Raw genomic sequence first — 22,944 nt, forward strand, 5'->3', positions numbered from 1 at the left:
TTCACCAAGGGCAAATTGTGCCTGACCAACTTGGTATCCTTCTATGATGGGGTTAGAGCATTGGTGGACAAAGGGCGGGCAACTGACATCGTCTCCCTGGACTTGTGCAAGGCATTCGACACTGTCCCGCATGATGTCCTTGTCTCTAAATTGGAAGGACATGGATTTGACAGATGGACCACTCGTTGCATAAGGAACTGGCTCGATGGGTGCACTCAAAGAGTTACAGTCAACGGCTCGATGTCCAGGTGGAGACCAGTGACGAGTGGTGTGCCTCAGGGGTCGGTACTGGGGCCGGTGCTGTTTAATATCTTTGTCGGCGACATGGACAGTGGGACTGAGTGCACCCTCAGCAAGTTTGCCGACGACACCAAGCTGTGTGGTGCGGTCAACACGCTGGAAGGACAGGATGACATCCAGAGGGACCTTGAGAGGCTGGAGAGGTGGGCCTTCGTGAACCGCATGAAGTTCAACAAGGCCAAGTGCAAGGTCCTGCACGTGGGTCGGGGCAATCCCAAGCACAAGTACAGTCTGGGCGGAGAGTGGCTCGAGAACAGCCCTGAGGCGAAGGACTTTGGGGTACTGGTGGATGAGAAACTCAACATGAGCCAGCAATGTGCGCTTGCAGCCCAGAAAGCCAACCGTATCTTGGGCTGCATCAAAAGAAGCATGGCCAGCAGGTCGAGGGAGGTGACTCTGCCCCTTCACTCTGCTCTGGTGAGACCCCACCTGGAGTACTGCATCCAGCTCTGGAGCCCCCAACAGAAGAAGGACATGGATGTGTTGGAGCGGGTCCAGAGGAGGGCCACGAAGATGATCCGAGGGCTGGAGTACCTCTCCTATGAGGACAGGCTGAGGGAGTTGGGGCTGTTCAGCCTGGAGAAGAGAAGGCTCCGGGGTGACCTTATTGCAGCCTTCCGGTACCTGAAGGGGGCCTACAGGAAGGATGGAGAGGGGCTTTTCACAAGGGTGTGTAGTGATAGGAGAAGGGGGGAATGGCTGTAAACTAAAAGAGGGCAGATTTAGATTAGATATTAGAAAGAAATTCTTCACCATGAGGATGATGAAACACTGGCACAGGTTGCCCAGAGAGGCTGTGGATGCCCCCTTCCTGGAAGTGTTCAAGGCCTGGTTGGATGGAGCTCTGAGCAACCTGGTCTAGTGGAAGATGTCCCTGCTCATAGCAGGGGGTTGGAACCAGATGATCTTTAAGGTCCCTTCCAACCCAAACCATTCTATGATTCTGTGATTCTGTGATTCTATGAACAGTATAGGGATTTTGTTTATTTTATGCAGCTGCGTAAAAGATTGGCTTCCTGGTTGAAGTGTACACAAACTATAAATAAAAATGTATATATTTAAAAATATAATTACTTCATAAAAATAGAGGACTATCAAGAACGGCTGTTGCCTGAAAATTACTGTTTTAAAAAACCTGATTAAATCTTTAAGTTATCTTTTTCCTTTTTACCTTCTGAGCATCAGTGATGTCAGAATTCAGCTTTAGCAACCTCATATCTAGAGAATTTAAAATGTGTTCATGTCCTCCTTTATGCAAACCATATGTGATTCTCATGGGTAGACTTACTGGATTTTTTTTCATGGAATTGAAAAAAATGAAATGGAAACAATGTTTCTGTTTCCATAAATGTGGTATTTCTAGCTCAGTTTTTTAGGTTAGCCTGTTACTTCATTGGGATAGGTTTTTCTAAGTTGACATTTACCAATGAATTGGGTGTCTTCTCTGTTTAAAAAGTTGTACTTAGATCCTGTTGTGAAATTTATGTATATAATTATGACACTTCCTGTCCCTTCTCTGAAAATTACCTTTTCAAGAGGAGTAAAAAGCTTGAACAGTCACAGCTGTGGGCATATGAGACCTGTCCTGTCTCTGTCTCAAGGGACTGGAGTTTCCAAGCATCATCAGTCTGCGCACTATTTTGAAATCTTCTGGTTATAACATTTTTTGGAGGGGTAGTTATCATATCATACATTTGCCACAGTTTAAAGGTTTCCTGCTGCAGTTAGTGCTGCATTTCAACTATAAAACCTGTTTTTCAGAAGTTTTAGCAGTAAAGCAAGTCTCACACACTAGGAATAATTAACATAATTCCAAGGATGAGAATATAAGAATGGCTTTTCTACACATATAATCTCAGTTTCTTGGCTAGAAATAATATTATAAAAAACTAATTTGGAAACTGGTCCATTTTTTAACTGCTCTCACCACTTCAAGCTGACTGCAACACCAGATTGTATATTTCATGCGACCTTTATCCATACTTAGGAATCTGTAAAAAAATTATCATTTAATTTACAATATTTTATTCACATCTACAAAAGAGAAATCTATACAGTCACAATGGCATTTAAACTTTACTTTCTTTTTTACTTACAGAAGGATATATGTGCAAGTCTAGATGTACAGAGCTAAATATGAAGGATTAGACTCCTACGTGTAATCCTGATACAAGACTTTCTTCGTATCTGAGGTTCTAGTGATTCATGGATCCTACCTTGGATGTGCTGTCTTTTGTACTGCTTTCTAGTTAATAGACATTTTTTTAAATGTGAAGGTTAATTTCTACTTGATGTAGAAAGAACAGTTCTTTTACTTTCTTTGCTGACTGCTATGAAAGGGAGGAGGTGTGCTTTTTTCCATATTACTGAGCCACTTTAATCTATTCATAACTTTCTTAAGCAGCAAAAGTGAAAATAATCTGAGTTCTTAGCCTTTATTTTTTTTTCCGTTTTCGTGAATGTGAATTATTGGAGCTTCTCTGTTATGTTCAAAATAAAGTGCTTTATGTATGGTTCACCTATGGAAGTTGTAGGAATCAAACTAAATGGATCTCTAGGTACATTCTGCAGAAATCACTGGTTTTGATAACCTGTACTCAAGGGGGTGCTCTCAGTTGTTAAACTTAAGACTTGTAATACATTGTGGGTTTTTTTTTAAGTCTAAAATTTATGAGAATTATTTGGCAAAACTTATATGTCACACTATACCAGTGAAAAGTATTTTGCACCTTACTTATTCAAGTGTGATAATAGAATTTTAACAGTGGTCATAGAGGATGTCTATCTGGCTTAGTATTCAGTATGTTTTTCAACATAACAGTAACTGTATAAATTTTATATTACAAAGAAACAATTATTTCTATTTATAAAGTAAAAACGTTTTTCTTCTGTGCAGTTTGCACATTTTGAATTAGATGTAAATTAAGAATACTTAATGTTATGAGAGATTACATAATTGTCCCAATTTATTATTTTTTTTTCCACAGCAAGTTGATAATGGAAGGATATGTCTTATCATTGGTGTTTCATTATGTAAGGTGTTGATAAAAAGTGTTTTAGCAGACTGATTATCTGCCTTCTAGGCTTACATAGACACATTTAAGTAACTGATTCCTAATGTTTCATTGCTTTTAATAACTGATAACTCATGGCTATTTCAGTGGAAATGGAGAACAGTGCATTAATGATTTTAGTTTTAGACCGTATATGCATTATGAAATATACATGTACACGATTTTTTAAGTAGTGTAGCTAATTTCAATAGCAAGGAAAAAAGTTGTTTGTTATTGACCTCTTTTATCATTGCATCTTGAATGCGTTGAACAATACCCACAACATATGCAGAATCTGCGACAACATTGAGTGGTTAAGTCGAAAACAATTCCAAGGCATGCAAGGCTGCTGATAGTTCACCAATTTGTGTGGATCCTTCAACGACTAAAATAGATGATTGCCAATCTGATGAATCTGTTTGTTTCCACACAACCACAGCTTTGTGTGTTTTCCCTGATCCGTCCAGAAACACTGTTCGTGCTCCTTTAATAGGAACAGGAACACATCGGTTCTTTGGCTGCAATGGAATTTGAGAGAGGGAATGTAACAGCTTATGTTGTGGAAGAATATAACGTATCTCATTTAAATAATCAGCTAGAGCAGCTTGCAGTGAGAAGGATTCCCTGTTTAATACCACAAAGTCGTCTTTAGCCAGTGGCAGGTAAATAGCATCAGGATCATGTCCTGTCAATTGCTGACAACGATTCCGACCTTGTGCTATTAAGGACACTATCATGTCTACCTTTGTAGTTAATGTTTTCATGGGCATATGAGACAAAAAGATCCATTCGAGAGTCTTCAATTCCTGCGTGTTAACACACCACTGACCTAAACGAGCATAAGGCTGGAAAGAAGCATAAATTATATACAAATCTATTGGTAACTTGACATTGATTCTGGAGGCAAAGGCAGTTGCAATTTTATCTGAAACTTTTTGTAAGACAGTTTTCACTTCTGGCGTCAATCTCCTGGAAGATAACAAATCTGAGTCCCCTTTCAACAAGGTAAATAGAGGGGACAACTCTTCAGTTGTAATGCCCAAAAGGGGTCGTACCCAATTAATTGTTCCTAATAATTTCTGTAAATCATGAAGAGTGGTGACCTGGTCAACAATACGCAATGGTTGTGGGAACACTCGTGAAGTAAAAAGTTTCCATCCTAGATCCTTCCAGGGCTGCTCTGTCTGCACCTTTTCCGGGGCTATCTGTAACCCGTAGATCTTTAATGACGATTCTAATTTAGCAAAAGCGGTGAGCAGCACATTTTGTGTTTCAGCAGCAAGGAGGATGTCGTCCATATAGTGGTATAAGTAAATCTGTTTAAAAGATTGCTGCACTTCTTTTAGTTCTGCATCCACGACTATCTGGCAAATCATGGGGCTATTCATCATGCCTTGTGGCAGAACGACCCAGTGGTATCACTGCATGGGTTTACTGTTGTTAATTGAAGGCACAGAAAATGCAAAATGAGCACAATCATCAGGGTGTAAAAAAATTGTAAAAAAACCAGTCCTTTAAATCAATAACAAAAAGAGGCCAATCTTCTGGAATCATAGCTGGGTTAGGGACACCAGGCTGTAGCGGCCCCGTTGAGCTCATTACTGCATTTCTAGCCTGCAGATCCTGTAATAATCTCCATTTACCAGACTTTTTTGGAATGACGAATCTAGGGGTGTTCCATGGGCCAGTAGATGGTATGAGGTGACCTAATGCCAGCTGCTTGTCCACAAGGAATTTTGCTGCAGTAATGGAACTGTACACACTTTTTCCAACCAAGGGCTTGGATGTAAGGAAAACTGTTCTCGCCGCACCGCTTCTGTGTCCGGCTGGGCCGGGCGGGCACACCGGGGGTGGGGCCGGGGGGCCCGGTCCACGCCGCCGGTTGCCGAGCGAGGGGAGTCTGCCGGCTCGGTGGGAAGGGGCGGCGCGCGGAGGGCCGTGTGCCCCACCAGGTGTTAGGTTTGCTGACCTGTCTGGTGCGGTGGCTGCTGGCGCTGCAGGCTGTGCTGCGTTGGAGGGACTGCGCGGTTTTAGGCTGGAATTCACCCTGCTTTGATCTCAGGTCGGGTAAGCCAAATTTTCATGACCCGGCAACTCGTTTTGTCCAATACCTAGTCCAGCAGCAATATTATCCATAACCTGTACAGTTACACGTTCCTTATATTCTGATGCCCAGACGGTATATTGTGCAGATGACAGAACCATTCTAAGTACTGATCGCCAATCAGAAGGGATCATGACATAAGATTCTCCTATAGCCTGTATAAGGTTCATAGTAACGAAGCCTGGAGACCATATTCTTGTATGGATTTGCGAACTTCCTTAATAACCTCGTATGGTAAGTAAGCATACTCTGGGGCTTGGTTAGGCTTATATACTACAGGCATAGCTCGAAGGATAGAAACATCTCCTTTGCAGAGGGCATCAATCCTACATTTATCTAACAATACGTTCGACCGTCCGACAACATTCAGTGGTCCCGTATGAGTCAGAGACTGTGTAGGAGCCAAAGGGGGGGGGCGGGGGGGGGGATGTAGGAGCAGAAGGGAGCGGTTTAGGAGCAAAAGGGGGGTGTTTAATAAGCGACATATGCGATATTGATTTTTGTCATTGTGCCTGTAAAATTTCATCTGCTGTGGGGGCTTGGGTTGCCATAACCTTCACTGGAGTTAGTGGTGGGTATACATCAGGTCCATCCTCAGTGCCTATTTCTCTGGGATCAAAAGGATCGTCAGATTCTGGTGGATCTACTCCCCCATTCCCTGTGTTGGGTTAGGGGTTTCATCATACTCAAGACTGAATGTTTCAAAAGACTGCAGGTCAGTCTGTTCCTGCTTTTGCGAGAACGGAGGAGGGGCAGCCAATGCTTGTAAGATAGTTTCTGCAGGGTTTAGAGCATTTAAAGCTGTATACGCTGTTTTCCAGGTCATAATGATTTCCTCAGTGACTTCAAGCCACAAGTCCTGTTTTGTCTGCGGTTCCTCCCCCACCTTTGCCCAAAACGAGCTATCATAGGAACCTGAGGAAAGGTACCACGAGCAACAGTCTCTTATCCAAACTAACAATTTAACCAACTTTGTAACTGATACCGCAAAACCTTGTTCTTTCAAAATTCTCTGTAAAATCTCTTGATGGAGCTTTTGCTCCTTTGTAGCTGACTGTCCCATCTTATAAATCTGCAGCTGCTCACCTTAATCGTTCCAGCGAAGGGTGATGTCTCCCCTTGTGTGTGCGCACGCGTGCATATGTCTCTCCTCTTGGTCCCAGCTGCGGTTCACCACCAGTAATGATCTCCAACTCTGAATATTTCATGTCCGAATATCTTTATATCCACATATCTTCATGTCTGAATATCTTCATGTTTGAAAACCCACGTTCGGGCGCCATCTGTGGTGATTGACTTCACGGACCCCAATCTTGTGCTTGATCAGAATCATTTTATTGCTCAAGCGAATACCTTATATACAAATACAATAGTTACTAGAGCCAATCAGCTTTGGATTCATGGCTTTGCGAATGCCAGTTCATGGTTGCTGTTTTCCAGGATCTTTTGCAGCTGGATGTGTGAAAACAGCTTATCTCCTGAGAACAGAGAAGGGAGGCACAGGATGCGCTGATACTTCAGGGTCATGAGACAGTGCTGTTCTGTCTCAAGTTATGTGGTTTCCCACAATGTCACAGTCCTGAAGGGGTGAAAAAAATGAGTCAAGCCCTAAACGGTCATATAAGAGTTTATCAAGAAACTGTAACTGATCTTTAAGAGAAAGCCACGTGGCTTAGTAGAATCTAGAGTGTATTTAGTCTCTTTTAAAGTCAGTTTTAATGTAAGAGACAGAATAATAAGTGACTATATCTCTATTTGTGAAGTCACATTATTTTGTTTAAATATTTACATCTGCAATGCATGAAGTTCCATTAGGCCTGCCTACCTTCCCTATTAACTTTATCTTTATTAAAAATGAGTCATGCTAGAGTAACTGAGTAAATTTTGTACTTCTTTCTAATATATCATGCATTTCCAGAAGAGGAGAAACAGGATAGCCTGTCTTGCCTTGAAGTTACTATGTCACCATTCTTTTCTTAACTTTTTTGAAGAGATTTTTTGCAAAAGGTTCTTCTGAAGTTTAAAACAAGACTTGAACTTACAAGGCTTGATGGAAAAGACTTCCGTAATCTTAGTTCTCTCTGAGGTAGTATGCTATTAGAGGGTATTTGTTTTTTTACTGTCTTGTTTTTTCTGCAGCACTAGTGTTTCTGATATTATCAAAGTGTGAGCCAGATAACTTGCTGTATTCATATTATCCATTTGATAGTGGAAATGTCTGTTGTGTTCTCAATTTTTTCACAGTGTCATAGAACTTATACTGGAGATTGTACTTTGCTTCAAATTACTTATCTGCTAGTGAAGCTTCTGGGAAATACCTGGCTGCTCTGCTAAGCACTGCAAAGATTGTTTTTGGTTTTTGGACTTTTTTGTCTCTCTAGAAATGAGAACTTTTCTCAGCAGAAAGAGGACAATGTGAGAAAAGTTGCTATAACTGCAGTTTTTCATACACGTGTAAAGTAAAATGGGTTTAGTCCACATTTTAATTATGCAGCCTCATTATGAAGGTGTGCTATTGCTACAGAATTGTTAATGTGGTAAGTGACAGCATTATGGTGTCCTGGTTTCTTCACACCCAAATTGGCAACCTTTCTGCACAGCACACCTCGCTCACTTCCGAGTTACTATCCACAGTATCAGGTAGCTGAATAGAAATGTTTATTGCCAGTGACATATAAGAGGCTTCCTGGGCTAGTCTCGTGGTCTTTGCTGTCCATATAGTGAGCTTAGTTTTGGTAGAGGTTTACCTTGAGTATGTAACCATTTGCACTTTCAAAATTAAAACTTATAAGTGTATTTCCAGTCATTTTGGAAAGTTATTGTTGCTGCTTGTTCTTCAGGGAATTGAAGTAGAACATTCTGGAGAGCTCTAAGGCTGCTCACCTGGGATCTTTCTTGTGGCATAATGGGGATATGTTACAGACCTAAAAGTGGTATGAGCCAGGGAAATTCCCACCCATAACCCATGGCGTGCCAAAGCATGGAAATCAGCCATACTGTATTTTTAGAGAAACCAAATTATGAGGGAGCTATTTTCATAGAATCATAGAATGGTTTGGGTTGGAAGGGACCTTAAAGATCATCTTGTTGCGGTGGCGTCTAGGACTCGACCAATATGATCCATAACAGTCAACTTTATTAGCAGAGAATCTGGATTATATAGACAGCACTCGGTTATGATTAGTCACTATACATAAACACTCTATACAGCACTCAGTTATGATTGGTCACTATACATAAAACATCTATCAATAAAACACCCCGGTTACATAAGCAGTACTCAAACTATGATTGGTCATTATTCATAGAACGACTGTTTACCTGCAGCTGGCCTGAGAATGACTGTCTTTCCCACAGCCAGCCTGGGAAAGGTCTGTTTTCTCACAGCCGGCCTGAGAAAGGCCTTGAGGCCTGTGCTGCTTGAAGCCTGTGCTGCTACAAACCGATCGAGTCCATATTCAGAGTGTCTGGGTTGCTCACAATATGTCCCTGTTCTTCCAGAAACCCCACAAATCCCCCTTTTTGTTTTTGAGCAACCCAGATACCGTTAAATGTCTTCTTGACCACCATTATGGCACAACTTATCAAACATCTAAAAATGCATAGCATGATCAGAATCGTAATCAACATCGCTATTCCCTGTTTGATCAGATCCAATACCCACTGATTCCCAGGTGACTGAGCTAGTCTGTCAATCTTGACTCTACCTTTATAGCGTTCAAATTTTTGCATAGCTCACTCAATTGTTGTTGTATCGATTTTGAGTGGTCACACAAACTCATACAAGACATTCTTTCAAAATCTTCACACTCATGTCCTTGTGCTAAAAGCAAAAATTAATTGCCACACAATTTTGTAAAGTCGCGTGTCTAACCAAATCAACATGTAAAAACAAACTACTTAAGGCCTAAGAAGTAACATTAGTCTTCTTGGTTAACCCACATCCTAATTCCTTCGGGGTAGCTAGAGCCTGAAAGGCTGCAATCCTGGGAGCTAAAAATGATGCAGTGATTATTTCACTGCTATTCCAAAATCTGATGTTGCCTTTTCAATCTGAGGTAAAAGCATGAATTGCTCTCTTCCCTCGGTATCGTGTATTTCGGTGGCCAATTATCATGATCTGATTTGGTGTTAAAAGCAATAATCTCCCTAGACTACAGGGACCTTCCTTTATATGGGATGGGATGGACGGCTAAGCATGGTCCCTACAAATGATAAATACTCTATGGGGTAAAGCAAGTGGTTGATTAATCGATTTAGATATGCTCAATGTATTAACGCTCCATGCATGTGTTTGATTTCTCCTTGTATAGCTAAAAAACAAAACAAAAATCCTTTGATATGGAGTCAAGTAACTCTGTCTCTTGAGGCTCTAACTGGGCCAACGGCGGTTGAACAGTCCATAGGTCCCACATATCAGTGACTGTGCCGTTGTTTGGGGGGACCACACTGGTCAGTGCCGATGGTATGGGCCATGCATCCAAAGGGACACTGACAAGGCATGTGGAAAAGGGGGTTCCCTGGAGATGCTATGGACAGGCAAATAGAATCTGGTCTTGTCAGGTCTGCTAGCATGAGCCACACACTCATTTTGGTTGCGGTGGCACCCATACTGCTTGCATACACCCAATCAAGCTTAAGAGGATCGTTATCATTTCCATCTTATATACCGGTCTGTGTTACAGCAAAACAGCGGATTGAATAGGTCTTACTTATGGTATTGATTCTTTTACAGCGAATGCACAATGGTGTTAAGGCACGATAAATGTGTTGATTACCATTAAAATAAATCAAACACCTTTTGCGAAATATACAATGTGCGATAATATATCTATAACAGCGCTTACAGACTAAACATATAGACACCTGTGGCCTAGTGAGCCCTGATACACCACTCTTTACAGTCTCAAACGAATCACTTCCCATCAAACAGTGTGTTATCACTCAAAATGTCTTCTGACGGTTCAGCAGGTGCTTCAGGGTCTTTTGTGGTTGCCTGTTGCTTGTCTAGCTCTAGCTTAATGCACTTTGCTGGGAACCATTTAGGTCCTACATCTGTGGAAACACAAGCATACCCGTGCCCCCACATTAATAGTTCCCATGGCACTGTCCAAGCTCCCCATTGCAAATCCCATGCCAGCACCTTTGCCTGAGGCCGTATGTCAGCATTCTGTAAAGACAGAAAATGAGTTAGGATAGGAAGCAATTCTCGAGATGCCGGAAGCGTTAGGTGGTTCCAGCTGAACACGGTTTTGTGCAGATGATCGTGTACCTGGACGTTAGTTCCTGGGAACTTTCTATTCCGATCAGGCAGCTATTTGCACGAGGGTCTCTGTTTTACTTTCGTCCAATCCGTAGCCAAATTACACGCCAGGTCAGCTGATGAGGTTGCTGATGATGATGAGAGCTGACATAATTTTTGCCTTCAGCTTGCTACCACTTTCTCAGAGGCCCACACAAACTACAATACTAAAAACAGACATAAGAACACAAATGCCATTTGAAGACATAGAGATGATGTGAAGTGCATACCATAACCTGCTGGCTATAAAGAAAGATCAAATTAACCTGAGAATGATACGTGTTTATGGTAAATCTGTTACCTAGCATATGGGTGTAGATTAATTTACTTGCATCCAATTTTCTTCCTGTGTGGATGGTGGGAACGAAGCACCGCCTGACCATAACATATAATTATTGTCAATTGGAGGGGATGCATCTCACCGTGTCAGGCGTCGAAATAACAGTGTATCAATAATATGAGCTCAGTAAATTTGCGCTTGGGTTATAGGTATACGTATCACATATACAAACATCCCTAACATTTAGTATTGGCTAACCATATTAATCACCTAGCGACTCATTAACCTTGTATAGCTAAAATTAATGTATATAAAAGCACAAAGCTGCAAACATCAGCACATCTAACCCCTGTTGCATCAAATGCTTGCAGTCCTGCTAAATCAGAGTCCAAACCCAAGAGTCTAAAGCCAAAAAAAAGAAAACCAGAAAATAATCAATACCTGCAGAACTTATTCCAAACCGGAAGACGCAAAACCTTTTACTTAGTCCAGACAAATCCATTAGATCTCAGAAACCAAATAAATCCATCAGATCACAGAAATACAAACACTGTAACATAAAACCATACGTTCATGGTCGCGACCACACACACACACACAGGCACACCAGGTTTTCAGCATAAATCCAAATATTGCAAAGACAGGACTTATAATAATATTCAACATTTAACAGACAAATTCCCAAGCTTCAGTTTCAGGAAGAGTACTTTCTTTTCGATTCTGTTTTAGGAAGGGCGTTTTCCCTTCTACTCAGGGATATAGCCTAATGTTGAAGCTTTCACTACGACTAACAAGCAGGCAATAAGAAACAGTACTGGAAGAATGCCTTTGCCTTATTAATGGTTCCTGCTCAGAACTTTTTGGTCCAGGGATCAGAGGTTCTCCCTGAGAATCCCTCGGTGCCGGCTGGAGGTCCTGCGATCCCTTGGACCATTGATGTTCAAGAGCAGCGTCCTACCTGGGTACCCAAAATCTATTACCAGAAAGCAGCAAAATAATTAACTTTCTCAAACTTAATTTTGGAGTTCTAGAAAGCAGGCTATTCTTTACTGCGGTACTGAACGCACAGGGAATAGTTCTACCCAAATGTGTGTACCGAAAAGACACTCCTACTAGATATTTATGCCATGTTAACATACATAATCATTACATTTCCGAGAAGTGGTTAATATTTTCTTGGCCATATGATACTAAAAGATCCATTCCAGAGTCTTCAACTTCTGCGCATCAGCACATCACCGACCTAAGAGGATAAGGCTGGAAAACAAAAAACCTCATAAATTATATACAAATTTGTTGGCAAATTGACATTAATTCTGGAGCTGAAGTTAATTGCAATTCTGTCTGAAACCTTTTGTAAAACAGTTTTTGCTTTTGGCATTGATCTTCGGAAAAATAATAAATCTGAGTCCTTTTTAACAAAGTAAATAGAGGGGACAACTCTTCAGTCATAATGTCAATATTTTCACCTTTGAACAGGGTGAATAACATCATCTAGATAGACCATCTGCAGTAATTGAATTATGCACACTTTTTCCCAACCAAGGCATTGAATGTCAGAAAGATGGTTCTCGCCGCGCCGCTTGTGGGTTAGGCCGGGCCAGGCTGGCACGCTGGGCTCAGGAAGGGGGGCGCGGGCCACGCTGCCGGTTGCCCGGGGGGGAGGGCCATGTGCCCAACCAGGTGTAAGGTTTGCTGACCCGTCCGATGCAGTGACTGCTGGCACGGCGGCTGTACGGCGTCTGAGGGACTGTGCAGTTTTATGTTGGAATTCACCTTGTTTTGATCTCAGGTCGGGTACGCCAATTGCTGTAGAGGGACCCTGTCGTACACTTTCGGGATGTCGGATTTTGTACCCCACTTCCCATTTCTCTGGATTTAAAGGATCGTCAGGTTTTGGCGGATTTACCTCCCGCATTTCTCGTGTTGGGTTAGGAATTTCGTCGTATGTAGGGTTAATTTCAAAAGACTGCAGCTCTGTCCTTGCTTTTGAGATAACGGTGGAGGAGTAGCAGCCGCTTGTAAGATAGTTTCTGTGGGCTTAAAAGCATTTAAAGCTGTATGCACTAGTTTCAAAGTAATGATTTCCTCAAGGATTTTAAGTTGCAAGACTTTGTTCCTTCAAAAATTTCTGTAAAATCTTTTAATGGAGCCTTCGCTCCTTTTCTAAGTGACTGTCCCATCCTCCAGTGAGCCGGAGGGGGGGCAGACTCGATTCCTGTTCAGGGTCTGTTGGACCCAGCCCCTGCTCACGGCTTTCTTCAGGTGGTACATTTGCAACAAAAGGACTTTTCTGAGTGGCGCTGGCCACTTTTTTCTCTGCTAACACATCTTTTAATGCTTCATAAACTAAACGCCAAGTTGTTAATACTCGACTCGCATTCACATCACCCCTTGAAGTATGTTTAAAAGGTAATTCTCCTGACACCTTCCAAGTTAAAACATCAAAAACACGCGGTGATTCCGCGGGCACTCCATTACTTCTGAGTCAGGCTAACAACAGCTCAAAAAACAGGGGCTAATTATCACTCCTCTTTGTTGCCGACCTGCATGCACAGAGTCCACGATTCTCTGCCACACATCCAAGTTGAACAACTGATCTGTTTCCCGACTTTCTGCACTCGCTGCTATTGTGGTTATCTCGCTTACAGTTCACACACCACTTTAGCTATCCCTCTCCACCGTACCCCCGACCCTCCCCCGGTTCCCAACCCCCCATCCCACGGCACGGCGCAAGGTGGGGCTGGAAGAGAAAACGGGTTATATGGGTTAGGGACTGGTGGCTCCGGCAGCAAAATGTCCGTAACCTTCTCGTCTGTACAACGAGTCACTGGAGTCCTTGGAGACGGCGGTGTAGGCGGAGGAAGTGGAGGATACCGCGGTACAGGATTCGGGGACATGAGACGATCGGAAGGGGCAGCAGTGGCGCACAGCCGATCTGCGTGTGGCGACGCCTCAGCGCACCTTTCTCCGTGACGCTGTGGCGGTGGCAGCGATTCTGGCGGTGGGGGTGGAAACTCCTGCGCCAGCGGGTCGCGCCGCATGTACTCCTTTTCCTAGACCGCAGGTTCCCCTGCCTCCACGGGCCGCCGACTCTGACACCCTCCTGCTTTCACAGGCGGCGCGAGGGTGCTGGGACCTGCGAACGGCAAACTAATCGCCGAGCAGGACCCTCCCTCGGGAGTTAACGCAGCGAAAGCAGAGGCAGTGGATCCCCTCTCAGCTCCCATAGCTTTTAAAGTCTCATAGTTCAAGTTCAATCTCCACAACGTGGAGAATTGGCTCGCTTCCTTGAATCCCATCCTAATTTCTTCCCACAGTTTCATGCCTATACCTGCCCATGTCTGAACTTCAAAGGCGGCATTAACACAGGGGTTTAAGTCCTTTCTCCGTGCCCAAAGCAGCAGAGACTTCAAGGTAGCTGAGTCATATTGTAGCCCTCTCATGGAGAGGATGTGTTGGAGGAGCTTAACCACTGCTGAGTCTTCCTTTGTCAGTGTGGACCCCATCTCCTCCCCGGCCACCTGCTTGATCAGGGCAGGATTTCCGGGATTTCTTTTCCCGATTTGTGCGCTAGCGACTCCCGAGTGTCGGGGCAGCACTCACCTTTGGCCGGGTTCCGCTCCCTCAGGGTTCAGTCTTCCTGGAAAAATCACCCGTCGATGCTAATGCTGATCTGAGGGTCCCTGTTCGGGCACCATTTGTTGCGGCGGCATCTAGGACTCGACCAATATGATCCATAACAGTCAACTTTATTAGCAGAGAATCTGGATTATGTAGACAGCACTCAATTATGATTAGTCACTATACATAAACACTCAGCACAATACTCAGCTATCCAACCCCTACTATTCTGTGATTCTGTGATTGGTCACTATACATAAAAACATCTATCAATAAAACACCCCGGTTACATGATTAATACTCAAACTATGATTGGTTAGTATTCATAGAAGGACTGTTTACCTGCAGGTGGCCTGAGAATGATTGTCTTTCCCACAGCCAGCCTGGGAAAGGTCTGTTTTCCCGCAGCCGGCCTGAGAAAGGCCTTGAGGCCTGTGCTGCTTGAAGCCTGTGCTGCTACAAACCGATCGAGTCCATATTCAGAGTGTCTGGGTTGCTCACAATATGTCCCTGTTCTTCCAGAAACCCCACATCATGTGGTTCCAAGCCCCCTGTCATGAGCAGGGACATCTTACTCTAGACCAGGTTGCTCAGAGCTCCCTCCAACCTGGCCTTGATCACTTCCAGGAAGGGGGCATCCACAGCTTCTCTGGGCAACCTGTTCCAGTGCCTCACCACCCTCATGGTGAAGAATTTCTTCCTAATATCTAATCTAAATCTACCCTCTTTCAGTTTACAGCCATTCCCCCCTTGTCCTATCACTACACACCCTTGTGAAAAGCCCCTCTCCATCCTTCCTGTAGGCCCCCTTCAGGTACCGGAAGGCTGCTATAAGGTCACCCCGGAGCCTTCTCTTCTCCAGGCTGAACAGCCCCAACTCCCTCAGCCTGTCCTCATAGGAGAGGTACTCCAGCCCTCGGATCATCTTTGTGGCCCTCCTCTGGACCCGCTCCAACACATCCATGTCCTTCTTCTGTTGGGGGCTCCAGAGCTGGATGCAGTACTCCAGGTGGGGTCTCACCAGAGCAGAGTAAAAGGGCAGAGTCACCTCCCTCGACCTGCTGGCCACACTTCTCTTGATGCAGCCCAGGATGCAGTTGGTCTTCTGGGCTGCAAGTTCACATTGCCGGCTCATGTTGAGCTTCTCATCCACCAGTACCCCAAAGTCCCTCTCAGCAGGGCTGCTCTCAATCCCTTCATCCCCCTAGCCTGTATTGATACCGGGGGTTGCCCCGACCCACATGCAGGACCTTGCACGTGGTCTTGTTGAACTTCATGAGGTTTGCACAGGCCCACCTCTCCAGCCTGTCAAGGTCCCTCTGGATGTCATCCTGTCCTTCCAGCGTGTTGACCGCACCACACAGCTTGGTGTCGTTGGCAAACTTGCTGAAGGTGCACTCAATCCCACTGTCCATGTTGCCGACGGATTTGTTAAACAGTGCCCGTCCCAATACTGACTCCTGAGCAATGCTCTTATTTTCCTCTCTTATCATGATTTTCTTCTCCTACTATGTTCCCTTTAAATTAGGGGTTATGATGTAAACTGTTTGTAGTGTCACAATTATACCAATCTACTTGTCTTCAGTGTTTGTCTTTTTTTCTTTTTTTTATGTTTTGTGCTATTACAAACCTCTAAAACTGAATTAAGCCCTGGAAAAGTAAACTATGCAGAGGAATACTGATCTTAGGATGGATCCAGTAAGATTTTCATTGTCTAATTTCTGTGATCATATCAAAGTTTGTGTGGTGGGTTTTTTTTTTTTTTTGCTGCAGAGTGAAGGGTACAAACAGATAGATGCATACACATGTTCCAATTTAAATACAAAATTATTGCATGTTTGGTTTCACTTTGCGTATTGTTCTGCAGTGCAAGGTATCTCTGTCTTTACTTGTGGCTGTGTATCTGACAGTTGATTTCGCTTATTGCTTTGACTAAGGTTTGTGGAAGAGGATATTTCATACAAGCTGTTGATGATTGAGGTTGTTGCCTGTCTTGTCTTCCTAAAATCCCACTGACTCTGTCTGAAAAAAAATCATAATTACGTGGTGTGGCAGTAGCATTTCTGTACATGTGCTAAAGTCTCGTTATAAGCAGTGTAGTCAGTACAATTGATTCACCTTACCCTTGACACCTTGCAGCTAGTCAGGTTAATTGTTTTAGACTTCATTGGCTCATAGATGAGATCTCCATTAACTACAATGGGAGCGGAGAGATCTAGCACAGGTTTACACACCTGAAGTCAGGTGCCTACCTGTAGGTGTCTTAATTTTTAAATACTGTCTTGTATTTCTGATGGTAGTGCGAGTACAGGCTCTTGTCTTTCCAAATACGTTCTGAATATATCCTGATGAGATTGCTAGATATGTCTGCTTTTTCGAATTTGTTGCTTTTTTAAATTTTTAAACTACTGAAGTTGTTAACAAACTCAGCTTGGTTTGTAGAGAGGTGGTGAGACGGTCCTTTCTTTACATCTCTGATACTTTTTATTTCTTTTGTATAATGAAAAATATACAAATATCCTTTCAGGATGAACAGGGAAATAAAAGACTATATATACTCCACAAATTCAGCTGTAGCTGTTCATACTGTAGTAGGAAGCAAGTTTCTTTTACTGGAAGTTAGTATGGGGCACCACACACAAAAACCCTTCTCTTTGCTGCTTTCCAGATGTCCAGTGTTTGCACTCTTTTTCAGACTTTTTTCTAAAGACTTTATTTTATGTAATGCAATTTTTAAATTTTTTGGTGATGTAATACTTTTTAACAGTTCATGTCTCCAGCATAGCCTTGGTATTTCATTTATTTCAAACTACAGTGCTTCTGATAGTGTTGTAGTGCCTATTGCAGAATACAGTATCTAATCCAAGACTGCACAAAAATCCTGCAGTCAAGCATCTCCCTTTGAAAACTGTCCTACCACAATACTGCTGTGTACAGAGCTTACTGCAGTTTCTGTTACAGTAGCTCTGTGTGCAGTGCTCTATGCCCAGCCACACTCTGTGCTGCTTGTCCCACTGCCTGAACTCCCAGCCTTATTCCCAAAGGCAGGGCAATATTGTCTCTTTTCCCCGTGTTTTGTAGTCCTTTTCCGTTTCCCAACAAAATGCAGGGTCATCAACTGGTGTCTGAATCCTGGGGTTTGTTTTTTTTTTTGTGTTGGGATGGTGGATCCTTAGGAAAAAAGAAGTTCCTAGTCCCCTTGCTTGCCTTGTAGTTAACTTCCCATGTCACTGGAAAGTCCCAGCCGTCTAGTAAGTTTAGGGTGATTGTGGACAGAGATTAATATGGAGAGCAGAAAAAAGTCCTGTCTTCCCAAAATCTCACCGACCCTTTGTCTGAAGGGAAAAAAGAAATCATGTGGTGTGGCAGTAACATGCTATCTTTTTACTTCTGTCTTTAAGTTTGCTTCTTGTCTTTAAATTACAAGGGGATCAAGGATAAAGCTGTTCAGTTATGAGATGATAGGATTGGAGTTTCAGACACTAAATGGATTTCTTTGTCAACTGTAAATCTAATCATTGATTAAAATCCTCTTTAAAATAGGAGTCTGTATCCTACATAGGCTTTAGGTATGCCTGGTTTTGGTTCTAGGCATAAATCAAATTGATGCTTGAGGGAAAATGATCTGCATCCTTAATTAAGACCAGAAGAGTACCTGTTATATTTAGGAAACTGTATGTTGAATGCATGTTTAGATTTTTGATTTTTTTATAACTGTATCTGCTAATAACCTGTTTTCTTTTGCAGAACCCTGTGATAATATGAGAGAGATTCTCCAAAATGTGGCCAAGTTACAAGGCGTTTCAAATATGAGAAAACTAGGTCTCTTGAATAATTTTACTAAGGTAAGAGCTCAAATGGTGTCAGAACAAGTGATCATATGGGCAAAATATTTTACGTGTACTCTATCAGGTGTTGGCTGGGAGATTCATAAAACAGCTTAGTATCATGAAACAGTACTTGGAATTTATGTACTGTGGGAGAGGAAAGGAGCAAATAAGGACAAGCAAATATGTGAATGCGGGGTTATGCTGAAGTTTATCTGCATGTCCTACTGACTGAATTTTTGTAGTATTTTAGTGCTTAGAAGCCTGAACTCTCTCTCAATTCATGGGTTAAGTTGCACAGATAGAGCTAAAGATTAATTCCTGCTCCACAGAATTGAATCAAAAATGTGAAATGCCAGACTCTCTGGATGTAAACTGACAAAGTATGGTGAGGGAGAGGACTGTATCAATGAGAATGACATGCAGTGGTTTGGGCATTAATAGAATAGCAACTGTCAACTTTCATTGCAGGTTTCGTAGTGAAAAAGATTTAAAGGGGTGATTTATAGAAATGGTCTGTATTGCTGATTTTTTAGATGCTTTTTCCAAATAAAAGCTTCCAAATCATAGGAATGTGAAAGGTACTTGCCTGAAAGTACAACAGATATGTTGGAAGCTGATTATGTGAGCTACCAGGAAGCAAGAATTAAAAACTTACTGCAGAATGAGAGATGGTAATCTGAAGAAAGAGACCATGAAAGGCCTTCAGAAGGAGAGCGAGTACCATTTTTTTCTAGAGGAGGAACATGTGGAGAGCAGCAGAGGAGACTAATGGGATGTGAGCAGGTAGTTATGAAAGGGGTGTTTGCTGTAGCATACTGAATGGTTGTGGTTGGACTAGTGTTCCATTTGTCGACGAAAGGGAAAAGTGTGTTGCAGTCAATGAGCTAGGAGACATCGGAGCTTCAGTGTGAGTGTTATCCGAATGGATGGACTGATACTGATGCCGTGAAAAGCCAGAGTTGAAGACTCAATAGTCGGAAGAATATTAAGCAGGTGTTCTTTATTACGGCGCCGGGCACACGGGGGATCTCTCCTTGTCCTGGGTTCGGCCAGGACAGGGTTAATTTTCACCAGAATCCAGGAAGGGACACAGCCCGGTGGGCTGACCCAACCCCAACCTGGCCAAACAGAGCAGGGTATTCTATACCATGTGCCGTCATGCTGGGTTCCGGTGGGGGGGGTGGCACGGCGGGAACTCACTCGCGGCTCGGGAGCGTGCAGCGCCGGTCCTGTCCGGGAGAATGGCTCTGTGGGGTCGTGCAGTTTGTTCTGTGTATTCCCCTTTTCTGTATCGTTGTTGCTGTTTCCCTTTGTTTGCTGTTCTGTTAAACTGCCCTTATACCGACCCACCAGTTTTCTGCCTGTTTCTTTCCATTCTCCTCCGCACCGCGGTGGGGGGAGGGGTGGCCGCGTGGCGCTTTTGTTGCCGGTGGCAGCCGAAACCAGAACATTAAATTTGGTGCCCAAGCGTGGGGCGGGGATAACGGCAGGGCTGAGCAGAGGGTGTTAAAACTGCTTTCTTACATTTTGTTAAATTTTGTTATAGGCATTTTTCTGTGTTAGTTAAATAGTCGCCGGTAAAAATGTTGCTGATTTTGATCAGATGGCTGTGGTTTTTGAATCCTTATTTGTAGTATGTATTCACTGCCGTGCTGTTCATCATCGCTGGGAAAAAGATCAGGATGATAATTTTGCTGTACTGTACGATATCGACTTATGACATGATAACATCACTGTGCATGAAATTAGGCTTGTATTTGCATGCGGCACTGTGGTCATTTCCATACCTCGGATCCTATGTCTTAGAATTTGTTAATAATCAAACCCAATCTGTGGGGAAAACCGAAGGGGATACCTTCCCCCACTCTTTCACCTCCCCTCTCTCCCTCAGGCTAGTCCTAACGGCTTTTGAGAATTTCCAGTACCCATGGGAGGCTCAGGGCAGCACTCTCCTTTAATTCTGCCTCCTGAATGGGTTGCAGGTTTTGTTTAGGGTTAAACAAGTAGTTAAGAACATCCTGCAGAGACCTGCCCCGGGGCTGGATAGCTCTGAGTGGCTGGGTGTGTGGGACAGCATGGGAAAGTACCTAGGGCAGTGGACACCCCCGGTGTTTTTTAAACTCACCCCTGAACAAGTGCAGGATCCGGACAAACTAGTAAAATATCTGAAAAAAGTGTGCTGCCACCCTGGGAACTCCAGAGAGACACAAATCACCGCAATGTGCTGGGGTCTGGCCCATGCCTACCGAGCTGCCTTGTTCAACCTGATTCAGTGCTCTAAAGGGGAAGGGGGGGGAAGCGAAGCGGCAGGCACTGTGACTGGTGCTGCCCCCACAGCCGGCCCTGCAGCCCCTCCAGCCCAGCAGGCAGTCACAGCCCCCCCGACCGGCACCACCACTGCCACTGCCGCAGCCGCAGGGGCGGCCCCGGTTTGCCCGGTGGGCACGGCAGCTGCTCCAGCCCCAGCTCCAGCTGCAGGCATCGCGGCTGAGCCCAATGACCAACCTGTGCCGGTAGCAGTCGCCCCTGTAAAACTAAAGAAAGACGTAAAGAGAGCAGATCGCTCCGGGAGGGATGACAATGAGCCAGGGTCATCACGGGAGACAGAGATCATCACCCGGGCCCTGTCCCTGGGCGAGCTGCGAGACATGCGGAAAGATTTCAGCAGCCACCCAGGCGAACACATTGTCACCTAGCTCCTGCGGTGCTGGGATAACGGGGCCAGCAGCTTGGAATTAGAGGGCAAGGAAGCCAAGCAGCTGGGATCCCTGGCCAGGGATGGGGCCATTGACAAGGCCCTTGGGAAAAAGGAACAAGTCCTCAGCCTCTGGAGGAGAGTTCTGTCAGGTGTGAGGGAGAGGTACCCCTTCAGTGAGGATTTTGTATGTCATCCTGGCAAGTGGACCACTGTGGAAAGGGGTATTCAGTACTTGAGGGAATTAGCTGTGCAGGAGCTGGTTTACTATGAACCAGATGATGAGCAGGTACCCACAGACCCAGATGAAGTCCAGTGCACAGCATCTATGTGGAGGAAGTTTGTGCGGAGCGCACCCTCCTCATATGCCAACTCACTGGCAGTAGTAAACTGGAAAGGTAAAGAGGCACCAACAGTGGGTGAGGTGGCTGTCCGACTCGGGCAATATGAGGAAAGTCTCTCTTCCTCCCTTGTCTCAGCTGTGGAGAAACTGGCCCGGGAGGTCCGGCAAATGAAAGAGAATATATCCTACTCCCCACCTGTACAGGCCAGCGTCTCAGCTATTAGGGGCAGGCGTTCCTCTCCTCAGGAGAGAGAATACAGAGGCTACACACCACGGAGCACCCTGTGGTTTTACCTGCGTGACCACGGAGAGGACATGAGGAAGTGGGATGGAAAACCTACCTCAAGTCTAGAGGCACGAGTGCGTGAGTTGCGGGGTAAAACAATCACCAAAGGGAATTCTGTTAGGAAAAATGCCGCTCCAGTTTCCAGCAGCCAGCTCTCCAGACCAGGCAGGCAGTTTGATCTTGATTCCGATGCTCTGGAAGGGACCTCCAAGTCATTCTTACAGCAGGTGAGCAGCAAATTCTCTGACCAGGATTAGAGGGGCCCTGCCTCCAGCCAGGTGGAGGAAAGGGACAAGTGGGTTTATTGGACGGTGTGGATTCGGTGGCCTGGCACGTCAGATCCACAAGAGTATAAAGCTCTAGTGGACACTGGTGCACAGTGTACTTGAATGCCATCAGATTTCAAAGGGTCAGAGTCCATCTGCATTTCTGGAGTGACAGGGGGGTCCCAAGAGCTGAGTGTATTGGAGGCTGAAGTGAGCCTCACTGGGCAGGGGTGGCAGAAGCACCCCATTGTAACTGGCCCCGAGGCTCCGTGCATCCTTGGCATAGACTACCTCAGGAGAGGGTATTTCAAGGACCCAAGGGGGTATCGGTGGGCTTTTGGCATAGCTGCTTTGGAGACGGAAGAAATTAAACAGCTGTCCATTTTGCCTGGTCTCTCAGAGGATCCTTCCTTTGTGGGGTTGCTGAAGGTTGAAGAACAACAGGTGCCAATCGCGACCACAACGGTGCACCGGCGACAGTATCGTACCAACCAAGAATCCCTGATCCCCATTCATCAGCTGATCCGCCAGCTGGAGAGTCAAGGAGTGATCAGGAAAACTCGCTCACCCTTTAATAGTCCCATATGGCCAGTGAGAAAATCTACTGGAGAGTGGAGACTGACAATAGACTACCGTGGCCTGAATGAAGTCACACCACCGCTGAGTGCTGCCGTGCCAGACATGCTAGAACTTCAATATCAGCTGGAGTCAAAGGCAGCCAAGTGGTATGCTACAATTGACATCGCTAATGCATTCTTCTCCATCCCTTTGGCAGCAGAGTGCAGGCCACAGTTTGCTTTCACCTGGAGGGGCATCCAGTACACCTGGAATCGACTGCCCCAGGGGTGGAAACACAGTCCC

At 44.5% G+C, this 22,944-nt stretch overlaps 1 protein-coding gene across 1 annotated transcript in view; it reads left to right on the top strand.

Annotated features, from left to right (window-relative positions):
• The window catches only part of LOC142365591 (rapamycin-insensitive companion of mTOR-like), a 127,131-nt gene that overhangs the window by 20,950 nt on the left and 83,237 nt on the right, over nucleotides 1-22,944 (top strand). The window contains exon 3 of the mRNA XM_075446498.1: nucleotides 18,411-18,508. Within this exon, the coding sequence (XP_075302613.1) occupies nucleotides 18,411-18,508 (98 nt within the window). The remainder of the gene's footprint in view (nucleotides 1-18,410; nucleotides 18,509-22,944) is intronic.

Source organism: Opisthocomus hoazin, chromosome W, assembly GCF_030867145.1.
Source record: "Opisthocomus hoazin isolate bOpiHoa1 chromosome W, bOpiHoa1.hap1, whole genome shotgun sequence".
Classification (NCBI taxonomy): Eukaryota; Metazoa; Chordata; class Aves; order Opisthocomiformes; family Opisthocomidae; genus Opisthocomus; species Opisthocomus hoazin.